The sequence below is a fragment of the Chiloscyllium plagiosum genome, unplaced genomic scaffold, assembly GCF_037043375.1.
Source record: "Chiloscyllium plagiosum isolate Xiang-an unplaced genomic scaffold, Cpla_swu_hap1 HiC_scaffold_22, whole genome shotgun sequence".
NCBI lineage: Eukaryota > Metazoa > Chordata > Chondrichthyes > Orectolobiformes > Hemiscylliidae > Chiloscyllium > Chiloscyllium plagiosum.
In genome coordinates, this window is record NW_028270160.1 from 9,419,975 (window position 1) to 9,432,493 (window position 12,519).

The 12,519-nt window shown below is 41.6% G+C and overlaps 1 protein-coding gene across 2 annotated transcripts in view; it reads right to left on the minus strand.

Annotated features, from left to right (window-relative positions):
- hpse2 (heparanase 2) overlaps positions 1-10,180 on the minus strand; it is a 305,905-nt gene extending 295,725 nt beyond the window's left edge. For both annotated transcript variants that reach the window (XM_087998727.1, XM_043713037.2), the window contains exons 1-3: positions 9,725-10,180; positions 7,384-7,541; positions 6,292-6,453 (exon numbers count right to left, since the gene is read on the minus strand). In XM_087998727.1, coding sequence (XP_087854853.1) covers positions 6,292-6,453; positions 7,384-7,541; positions 9,725-10,008 — 604 coding nt within the window. In that variant the 5' untranslated portion in view covers positions 10,009-10,180. The remainder of the gene's footprint in view (positions 1-6,291; positions 6,454-7,383; positions 7,542-9,724) is intronic.
- Positions 10,181-12,519: the final 2,339 nt, after the last annotated feature.

Consider the following 12,519-nt stretch of genomic DNA (forward strand, 5'->3'; position numbering starts at 1 on the left):
GTAGAATTTGGCCATATGTTGTATTTGTAATCACATTTTCCCTTCCTTATGATGACCTATCTCCATTATATCACTCTCCTTCACTTTCTCCTTGTTTAGAATCCTCTTCTGTTGGTGCTGATGCCTGACCCCGCCTAAATCAGTCCGGGTGACAAAGAAGTAGACAAGACGTGTTGCTATAGAAACCCTTGTCAGTTGTACCACGGTGTGATCAGCTGATGGAAAGCCCAGGTATGTGAGTAGGACAATAGTTTTCACACCCACAGAGAACCTGATGTTCAACAGCATAGCCATTTCACTTTACCCACCACTGGGACTCTGCCTCTAAAAAACAGTCACTAAAATCCATTCTGAGGGTTGCATAAATACCAATGGGTTGCCACTGCAATGTGTAGACCATGTGTAAGAAGGCAGCCCAGGAAAGGAAACAGGGTGTAAGTTAGGGTGAAAGAGCGCAGGCCACAACAGATGGGAGATCTGCAGGAAACAGCTGAAGCACCTGACATAGATCAGAATAACCTGGATGAAGAATGCCTCGACGTCATACACATGAAAAATATTTAAGATGCAATGTAAGTTTTCAACAGATATCTTCTAGAAACTGATACTCAATCAATCTATGCACAATCCATCTATTCAACAATCCCTATTTTTCTAATGAGAAAGATTAAAACAGCGATGCAAGTTTTATAGACTTTATCTTGCTTTTCCGCACACAATCATATTAAGTCTGACTTGCAGCCTTTTCATAGGAGCAACTTGTTGCCCTTCTGTTAATTGCCAGAATATCATCACAGTATTAGAGTATTGCAATAAAATTAACGTTCCTTTGTCCTCCTCCAGAGAAGCACTCCACCTATCTGCTACGCTGAGAAGACACAGATTCTGGCAGGAAATGAGCTGAAGCACTGAAATCCTTGACAATATTGATTTGAACTGAAACGTGTATGACTTATTGACAATATCATTCACGTGCCAATAAAATCTAAACCTAAAATTTAAAAATTATTGCTTCAGGTTGTATGCTTAGATAAATACCTTTTTTGATAGACTCACCAATGAATCAAATTAAACAAATTAAACAATCACAATTAATAGTACCATCCACCGGGGCAGGGCAACAACAATAAAAAGGGGGCTGTTGAAAGACAGGGAGGGAACTGAATTATATGAAGTTTGAGGAAAAGGTAACACTCCAGTACCCACCTAATACACCTTTGCCTAAGTGCTTGGTACAAATTTTTATCTTTACATGCGAAATCATAATCACAAATTTACAGTGCGCAACTTAAAATTATTAGGAATATCATACACAGAATCTGTGACTTGCTTACTTAAAAGAAATGTCTTAATTTAAAGAAATAAGCAATAAATATTTTAGTCCATTTGTCCCATGCTGTTTTTGTTGACAGACTCTAAAACATTTGCGTGCTCCATAAAGCAGCATTGTGCGCTTGTCTTAATTACGAGTTGGCTTCACATTCTGATCCATCCTTTGATGATTTGAGTTTTTTTTTGCTTGACTTGTTTCTGCTTACGAGTGACATTCATTGTAGCTTAGGGTTTAAAGTGACAAATAAGAATGAAATGCTTTTTCTTGTATTTTAATGTAACAATCATATGCTAGTAGTTAAAGCAGTAAATAACATTTGGGAGCAGCATAAAAAGCAGTTCCATCCAAAAAGCTCATCCTTTTGTGATCTCAAACTCAGGTCCTGCTCTATCCTTCGCCCTCCCTTTCTCCAGGAAGCATTTAATTGGCTCTTGATTTTTTTTCTAATTTAACCTATTTTTTCTAATCATCCTATTCAGACATGTTATTGCAGGTGGAGCAGGTGGGATTTGGATCTGGATCTCTTGGCTCAGGGATAGGGACAATACCACTGTGCCACAGGAGGACCGGTAATTGACTTTTGAGCCTACTGCTCGTTTAATAATCTCACCTGGGAACAAATCTACCCATTCAAACATTTTTATTTAATTGTTTAATTCATTTTTACCCTTAACTACTTTTTGTGCTCATTAATTAAGGACATTTCACTGAGAATGAAATAACTTTCTTCTCAGCAACAGATTTCAGCATCAAGCAGATCCTTGGCACAGCTTTTAATGCCCATCCCAAAGTGCCCTTCAGAAGATGGAGCCAAGCTGCCTACTTAAACATTGCAGCCTATGATGTTTAATTTCTCTGGTTACTTACAGGGCTCTGGTTCTTTTATCACAGAATGTTGAATCATTTTCAATGTCAGGATAATGACTGGGAGGTAGATGTGGAGGAGGTAATGGTTCACATACACCTACAGCTCTTGCTGTTTTGGTGGTAGTGCTCATGGGCTTGGAGGTCTTCAAATAAGCTTTGGGAAGATACTACAGTGTATTATAGAGATGGCATAATGTCACCATAGTCTCACCCTCTTGTTAAAGTGAGCTCAAGTACAGTGAGTTTAATCTGAGGGTCACCACACCTCTGGCAAGGGGCAAGATTGAGAAGGTGGGACATTCTGGTAACCTCAGCTGATACAGGAATTGAACCTGCACTGTTGGTACTACTTTACATTACAAGCCAATTGTACAACCAACTGAGGTAACCAGCCCCCTGTGATAGCAAAAACATGTTTTATCTGTGGGGAAAGCAGTTAATGTTTCAGGTCATGGATGGGTTATCAATGAAGTGGGTTTGCTTTGTTAAACTCAATACTTCATTGACTGGTTCTCAATGCCCCACTGCACCAGTGTTACATGTTCCAAATTCCATCCAATTAGTAAACTTTTTGGGGTGATATTAACAATTTTATTCTGAATTATTGTGAATTATAGTTTTGAATTGTGAATCCATGCCATTATGAATGGGAGAATTCTGTCCATTATTCGTTACACATGGGAGCCCTCCAGGCAGTAGATAGAGTGTATTTTGAACCCAATAACCTGCGTTCAATTTAAACCTAAGTTCCTCGTTTTAATTTGAGATGTGCTATACTCATTGTTTGGTTCTATTCCCAGTCTATTTACATTTAACTGCTTGAAAGTAAATAGAAATATCAATGATGTGTTCGTAGCAGATATTGATAACTGGATTTCACTGAATAATGAGTTACTGTGAATTATTATGCCAGTGAGCACCTATTTTAAAGAGTTAAGGTCAACAGAAGTGGATAGGAATTTTTAAAAAAAAGAGAAATAAATTGCATATTACAATATGTGGAATCAGAGTTGAAGATGACTGAAATACAAAATGAGAGCTCAGCATTGCAATTTTACAAAAATATTCAGTGTTTCTAGCTGCTGAGAAGCAATTCCTGATTCTCTATGATATAAGGAATCTGGTATTTACTGAAGTTGAGCTTTGACTTCAGATCCCAAGACAACTTAAAAGAGGCAGCCATAACTGGCAGTTCACATTGGCGCCAATATAGGGGTTGAAGCTAATCTTAAGATGAAAAAAGTTGTTCCCGGATAATCAACTTGTAGCTCACATCAAAAATCTTTCAGATTTCAAATGCCAGAAAGCTGTATAAAAGAATATGAGAACAGGGGTTAGTTATTCCATTTCTGAAACCTGTCCAGCAAATCAGTGGGACTACAAGCAACCAACATCCATCCACCTGCCTTTTCTGCATATCCTTTGATACCCTTGTCCAGTAAAAATTTGTGTTTAAACAGATGGTGCACAATACTAGTTTTAGCAAGGTTGAAGTTAGTAATACGATAGCAATGCAAACATTAATAACTCTTTCTCTTTCTGTCTCTCACAAATAGTGCCTGTGATTTAAATAAAAATGCAACCAATTTTCCCATTTCTGAATAAAACAAAGAACTATGGATGCTGGAGACCTGAAATAAACAAACTGACGAAGGGTGACTGGGCTTTGAAACATTAACACTGTTTTGCTCTCTCTCCTCAGATGCTGCCAGACCTGCTGAGTTTCTCGAGCACTTTCTGTTGTTGTTTGTTCTCATTTCCAGAATCATGTGTATGTGCACATGATGCTGTTGTCATAAGAGTAATAATGTGCTGCATGACCCCATCAGAACATTGAAGCCATTGAAGAAATGGCTGAAGAAATAATTATGTAAGTGGTGGCAAAAGAAGTGACTGTGTACATGTCATAACACAAGTTGTTCAACAATGATCGTAACCTAAGAGGCTGGTAGGGTGAAGTGATTGCGTCCCTATTTCTGAGTCAGGAGACTAGGTTCAAGTCCCACCTGCTCCACAGGTGTGTGATAACACCCCGAATGGATTGATTAGAAATTATATTCAATAGAGTTCCTTTTAAAACATCTGGTACCTCCTTCTCAAAAGGCATCAGGGCAACATCAGTCGGGTTTCAAAAATCATCTCTTATTGTGTTATGATATCAACTACTTTCATGTCAATATCAAATGAATTGAGGCCTTCATTTATACACAATAACTCAGTAAGAGGTTCCCACCTGGGTCCAGGTGCAAAGTGAGGGTAGATGCTCCAACTCAAATTCACTCAATATGAAGATTTAGTTCCATTTTTGAAACTGCAATATTATATCCCCTGACCTCTGAGTACATCATTTAAATATAACTGCTCAATGCTTTTTAACCTCAGTACACTGCTTTCTTCAAATGTTACATGGTGGTCATCTGGCTGGTAAAGCTCTGCCAATGTCCCCAAGCTTGCACCTCAGTGCATTCTGTAGTCAGCAATACTTCCCAGTGTACCCACCATGAAATGTTTACAAATATCAATTGGATGCACAATTCTCCATCTAAAGCAACATTCTCAGATTAATACAAATCAGATCCATGACCATTTGAGGCAAGGTTTAATGTGCTAAGAATATTTGCCTACACATGAGAGTAACAGCTTACAGTGTCATTAATAGTTTTGCTTTTAGGTTAAAATGGAGTTCCCAGTTAATTCACACACACATATTTTTCTGTAAATCTGAATTGCCAGCACTTGTAGTTAATACAAATGGGTAACAGATTTCCCAGTCACTAACAAACTACAATCAGCTATTTAAAAATGAATTCATTAGGAGGAAAGCAACTGATGGGTCAATTCAAAACAAAACTCATTGCTGTTCTCGACACTCACTGGGCTCGTGTGCAACTGGTACAGTTCTGGTGTAGCAATTAATACTATCCATGTGACTATTTCAAATCCATATCACCAAAACACCACATTCAAGATGTGCAATACATGCAACTGATTAACTGCAGGCAACTAGTACACTCTCTGCAGTTATTTCAATATATGCTATAGGTATACATTGGACAACAAATATACTCCAGGCGATAGGTATACCCGAGGCAATATACTTACTACAAGCAACAGACATACTGCAGCAATGGTGGGAACAGATATACTCCAAACAACACGTATATTCCAGGCAGCAGGTATACTCCAGGCTGCAGGTATACTCCAGGTAACAGGAGTAACAGGTATTCTGCAGCATTAGTGGGAACAGATATACTCGGGTAACAATACATATACTGCAGGCAACAGGTATATTACAGGCAATAGGTATACTCCAAGCAACAGGAGCAATAAATATACTATGGCAACTGCCATACTGTAGGTAAATAGTCCTGCATATGCATCAAAGACGCTACCAACAACTGTACAGTACAGTGTGTGTATTCGCGCAAGCTTTGTTAAATGCAAATCGATGCATGGAATTCCTTCGCATTTAAAACATTGCATTTTCCACACAATTTCCTCACAAGAATCTGTGAAATATTGAAAACCAAATTGGACATTCGTAGCTTTCAGCTTGATTTAATTTGTGACCATTCGTTCAAACCATCCGTTTGCTCTAGTGGCCTTTACGGTTTGGGTTACCTTTCCCAGGAAGAGGGATATCAGACTGAAAACGTTAACTCTGTTTCTCTCTCCACAGATACTGGCAGAGCTGCTGAGTTTGCCCAGCATTTTCTGTTCTTATTTTCAGACCTCCAGCATCTGCAGGGTTTTTTTTTGTTTTGCTGTGTTTTTAAAGTGCGCTTTTACTTCCTGCATCACTAAAGTCGATTAGAAGAGGGTGTTTGTCTGACACTAATACAATTGGCGCCAGAATATCGAAATGCTGCATAAAAGTAAAACGAATATTAACAAGTGGACTAACCAAACCCTGTCTGAGTACAACCGTTCAAAGGAAGAAGGGTCACTGGACCTGAAACGTTAACTCTGCTTTCCCTCTCCCACAGACGCTGACAGACCCTGCTGAGTTTTTCCAGCAATTTCTGATTTCGTGCAAAAGAACGGTCTATCTCTCCCACCATCCCAGTTCGGGCCCGGTTTGATCTTCCTACCTGTTAATGTGATGTTGCTGTAGGTGTTGGAAAATTGTTCTTTTGTCAGAGCCATCTGCACCTGCGAGGCCTTCTCCCTCTGTAGTTCCAGCATGATATCCGGATGTTGGGCGATCTTACAGCCTTTCTGCTTGTCCAAAGCGATGTCACTCCGGACAATGTCTGAAATGTAACAAGTGAGAAAGGGGTTTAAAAAGGGGTGAAGACCCTGCCCAGATCGCCACTCCAAATCTTCTCGTTTCTCCCCATCCTTTAGTCTCCAGCAGCCACAGAACCCAGGGATTTCAATATGTTTTACATTAAAAATCGTTTCTGTGCGAAACCCACAGCCCCCACCCCCCATCCCGCGGTAATTGAACACTCAAATCTGACACTATTACGCTCCCGCCACAAAGAAATAATCCCTTTGATTCTTGCAAAATTAACACAAAAATATAGCGAGTGTTGAAGATCTGAAACAAAGACAGAAAGTGCCTTGACTGAACAAGTGTCTGTTCTGGGGAAGGGCCCCCGGATCCGAAATGTTAACTTTGATTTCTCTGCACAGACGTTGGCAGAACTACTGAGTTGCTCCAGCAATTTCTGATTTTGGTTCCGAAACGTTAACTCTGCTTTCTCTCTCTCTCTCAGCCGATGCTGCCAGACCTGCTGAGTTTCTCCGGCAATTTGTGTCTTTGTTTTTAAAGAGGTACATTTCGTACAGAAAATGACGCCTAACATGGGGCGATTTGTCATTGCAACTATAGATTTAGCAGAAGTATTTCGGCATGCAACGGGTGTACGTGAAATTATGATATTAATTTTCACATAAGCTATTATTTAATGGTTATGAATTTTAGACAGAGTGCATACAGCAATATGATGTAGAAAGTTTTTAGATTGGCAACACCTTAGTTATACAATATCAAATTATCTAACAACAGTCAATTATTATAAACCCTTCAAATACAATTAATGTCAAATCCCTGAAGCATATTTGATACATTTATTTTCGTATTTAATTGCACCAATTGTTAAAAAGATACTTTCTATATCGGGCGCCGTGTCAGCGTCAGTTCCATAACGCACTAGCTATCAGAAAAATGTAACTACCGTCTTCGTAGTTTTTAAGGTAGTAATCTGGCCCCAGTTCTCCCCGGTGCTTAGCCAGATTCCGATGATTCTGGAACTGTAGAAAATCCGTCCTTTTGCCACCGAACCGCAGGAAGGCAGGGGCCAAACCTCGAGCCAACGTAACCAGCCTTTTGGAGCTGAAATCACACACATCAGATTCAGGGAGTTTGCTGCCTTTCGAATAACATTAAACCTTTTCCCCCTCCCTGCAATATCGACCTCAGCCCGGGCACTAATAACAGAAAGGACCGATGCTTAAATACAAAACTCAAAGGACTGAGGAAGCTGGAAATCAGAACCAAAAACAGAATTTTTTGGAAAATCTCAGCAAACCACCATCTCTCTCCCTCTCTCTCAAAACGATGCTGAGCCTATCCAGCAATTTCTGTTTTTGATTCTGATTTCCAGCATCCGCAGTCCTTTGAGTTTTGCGTTTAAGCATCGGTCCTTTCTGTTATTAGTGAACCTACAGCTCACACCGAAAGAACGTGGCTGGAAAAGCATAGCATCGTTTCGAGAGAGAAAGAGCTGGCAGTTTTAGAATGCAGCAACTTTTAAGAATCACAGCAAACAGAGAACATGTTGGAAAATCTCAGCAAACTATCAGCTCTCTCTCTCTCAAAACGGTGCCGAGCTTTTCCAGCAATTTCTGGTTTTGTTTTCCTGCGATTCTTAAATAGCATCTGCATTTAAAATTTACTAGCTTTCTTTCCCTGTCTTAAAACTCTCCTCACTTTGTTTTTGCAGTGTTAATTTGAACACTCCCGGGTAAAATGCTTCGGGGTTGTTGTAGCTCATTTATAGTAAGGCCTTTGGTTTCGGGTCGTAAAGATTGCACGTTTCAGCGGCCAGCCTTCATAAAGTGGCTGTTTTTCGGGTTTATTTACTACTAAATGGTTTGTTGATCTCCCCTTCACCAAGAGACACTGAAATTCTTTCCTTCCTCGTCTTAAAACCGTTTGACCCAGTGAGAGTAATGCCTGAGGTTGACCAGCCTTTGTATCCAGAATGCCTTAAGCTGCTACACTTAGTGGACATAGACACGGCCAGTCACAGAGCCTAAATATCAGCGGCATGGAAACTCAGGCTGGCTGGCTGTAAATCGAAATCCTAAACCAAGAAGAATTTGTAGCACATGGGACTCTCGCACACAGCAAATAAGTAAACACCAGCAAAAAGTGCCAGAGAATCCGGCGTCATCTGTGGAGGGAGAGTTAACTTTTCGGGTCCAGCAAAAAACTCTTCCCGACTTATTTCTACATGTCAGATTTCCAGCGTCCCATTCGGTTTTCAACCACAATTTGGTTTCGAAAAACCGAAAGAACTGCGGATGCTGGAGATCAGAAAGTCGCTGGAAAAGCTCGGCAGGTCTGCAGAGTGAAATCAGGCTTAACGGTTCGGGTCCGGTGACCCTTCCTCAGAACCGAGCTGCCCGCACCTGGAATGTTAACGACAATTTGATTTCTTATTTTTTAAATATATACATGATTTCGGTGTTAATATTAAGTGGTCCCAATCAATCTCACAGACAGTGTCTTTAACATGTCACTAGGCTGCTTTCAACGTGTGTGTAATCGAAATTCACCAAACCAACACAACCCGAGAGAAACCAACCCCTCAGATTTACCACGAAGATTTGTCAAAATTGTTGGTCTGACGATCTTCGACATTTCTTTCCTCTGCCTTATTTAGTCTTAATTTTAAAATAAAGGGAAGAAATACAAGTTGGTGCTGATCTTTGGAGATGATTGATTTTTTTTCGATTCCGCGCGCAAATGATTGAGCATCGTTTAACACTATGTCCCAAACATACTCGGGATAATTTCAGAAACTGCATTTTGTTGATACGAAAGCAAAATACATTTCGGTTCCTCTGTGGATCGAGCAGAACTTTTCTTGAATAAGTTGCATTTGTTTTACAAATAGCAGCAACAGGTTAAAATGTTGCGGGTTTTTAAAAATTCTTTCAGATCTTGCTCAAACATTTAGAGCTGACTTGAACGGTTACATTTCTCCGAATACAACAGACCATAAAACTGCCCTTTGATCAGCCGAGATTGGATATGAAATACGCCACGTCAATTGTACAGAAGTGAAATGATGGTGTTGTTCAGTTTTAATTGAAAAAGGAGGGGAGGGGGGTGGAATTCTCAATCAGTTTCAGGCCGCTTTTGATAACGCGCGCTTTTGAAATTAAACAAAGAAATTGAAACGAATGGAAATGAAAGCGTCTCGATTTCACGTTATTAACCCGAGAGAGAAAAAAGCCAGATTTCAGGAGGCGCATTAACCCGTGTCACTCTGCTCCCAGCATTTTTACCTTAAGAAGTCGATCCAACCATTATGCACCACGGCGGGATCTATTTGGATTGACAGAAAGTTCTCGCTCACGGTCCGAACCGAGCTCCTGATGTTCACATCCAGCAGGATCAGTGTCCTGGTGTCTCTTGGCTGACCCCTGGCCCCTCTCCCCGCCGCTTTCCGCTCTCCCATTCGAGTGTCGACCGAGAGGTGGGCGAGGATCGGGAGAGATGCGAGGCAACACAAGACTGGCAAGATCCCAGGGAGACTGCGGTGCTGACTGAGAGGTAAAACTCTGGGCATCCTTGTTGTAGAGAGATTGAGAGAGAGAGAGAGAGAGAGTAGGAGAGAGGGAGGAGGGGGTGCTGGATGTGAGAGTGAGATTCAATCACATCGAATCAAAATCCCCCAATGCACGGCAGATGGAACTGAATTATTTCTTGATCTTGCCTCTGTGTGTGTGTATGTGTGTGTGTGGTTTACAATGTTTTGATGGCGTGTTTTACAGTTCCACGCCTCCCCCCCCCCTCAACCACCACGCTATCTCGAGCAGCCTCCTCCAGTAGCACGATCCCCCCCCCCCCCCACTCTCCCCGACTCCCCCACCCCCTCAAGCCCCTTCAAAATGAGCCTCCACCAGCACTGACTCTGACCAGAGATATTGTCTCGCTGGTGCTAGCAGCATCAGTCTACAGTTAAAAGCTCCCCCCACCCGCTTTCTCCTCAACATAATCACCAACCCTACCCCAGAGGAGGTGAGGGGGGCAAATCAAATCCTGGAAATGGGGCTACCAAAACTAAGTTTTTTTTTTAATTTTCTGATCAATTGCTCCTTTTCCAAACCCCGAATCTAACAGAGTCAGAGTCACACACATGCTGCTCCTACTATTCGTTTAATTCAATGACATCCTGCTATTTTCAAATGAACAAGGGTCATAAAGATGTACAGCCCGGTAACAGACCCTTCGCTCCAACTCGTCCACGCAGACCAGTTATCCTGAATTCAACTAGAATTCATTGCCAAATAAAGAGCACGGCAGAATGCCCCTAGGGAAACTGGTACTAAACCAGCCCACCGGGGAGATTTAAATGATCGCTGAGGTCCCAATAGGTCTGGTTTTTACCAAGTGAGTCCAGGTGTCCTCTTCACCAAACCCAATGCCCCAACATATAAAATCAAACAAAGGATTGCGGAGGCTGGAAATCTGCACGTAACACAGAAATTGCTGGAGAAACTCAGCAGGGTCTGGCAGCATCTGTGGAAAGAGCTAACATTGTGAAGGGTTCTGCTGAAGGGTTACTGGACACATTAAATCTGCCCCCACCCCACCCCCTCTCTCTCCACAGATGCTGCCGAGTTTCTCCAGCAATTTCTGTGATTGTTTCTATTGCCCCAAACACTTGATGGAACGGGACAGTGCTACCTTCTCATTCATTGTTAATAACTGGCGTATAGTCTAAAACTGGGACTTGATAGTTTGCTGTATTTTTGCTTCCTTTTGGGGGGGGGGGGGTGGTGCTGGCGGTTATGTTTAACTTCTGGGCAGACTCTGATTTCCTGTTGAGTCGTTTTAGATTGAATCATGCCGTCTTGGAGAATAACCCCGTCTGAATTCATTTCCCCACGACAGAACCGTTTCAGGTCGCTGGGAAATAACCCTACATCTCTCTTGGATTTAAAGAGATGATACTGGTTTATTCTTGATATGAACGGTTCAATCTTTCTTCGTGGGCTTCAATCGCTGGTTTCACTGAACCCTCTCTGTGCTTTGGTCATCCTTGTGTTTTTGGGCCAATGTGTTTTTGAGGCAGGCGGGTTGTCAGTCGATGTTTCGGGTTTTGTTGACCTTTACAACTGTTCTCTTCATATTTAGTTTTGTTCTGTGTTTTGGATGAGCTTTGTGTTTTGTGACTTAAGGCATCTCATGTCTATTTTCAACATGCCAGTTCCAAGACCAACTCTTCCTACCTCCGTAATATAGCTCGGCGTTGTCTCTATCTCAGCACATCTGCTGCTGAACCTCTTTACTGTACCGTCCTTACTTCCAGAGTTGACTATTCCATGGCTGATCTCCTCCACCCTACCCTCCATAAAGTTGATGCCAATAAAAATATTGGTATCTGTGCCCTAACTCGCAACAACACCCAGCCACTCACCATCCCCGTGTACTCCATGGACTCCAAGTTAAGTCAAGCCTCCGTTTTAAAATTCTCGAGCTTTTCCTTTTAATCTCTCCATGGCCTTGCCCCAAGCCCCCAAACTCACAAAGACCTGCAATAGCTCCATTCTTCCGACACTGGCCCCTTGATCAGTCACGAGTTGAATGACTTCGCCACTGGTGGGCATAACTTCAGTTGCCAAAAACCACAAACTCACTCTCAAAAGCTCATAGCCCCTCCCTTATGATGTTTCTTAAAATCTACCCCTGTGACCAAGATTTTGTTCACCTTATGGAACCCAGTGTCAATATTTAATATTGTGCCTTGGGGAATATAAATGCAACATGTTGTTGCTTGTCATAACGTTCTGTGTTATTTGGGGCTCGATGATTTTGCTTGTATCTATTCTCGTTGCTCCAAGTCAAAATGCTTTCAGCAGCGCCGCTTGCTGGACGCTACGACGCTCCTGCAGCTTTCTGTGCTGGAACTCAACCTTTTCAGTTACAAGACACACTTCCATGAGACAAACAATTCTGTGGCATACCCACTTTTTTTCAGCTGAATGGATTGCTCATGAATGTCACATCTACTTGCATTTACTGTGGTTACAGTCTCACCAGAGAGGTTTGGTACACCTTGCATGTAACAAGCTAA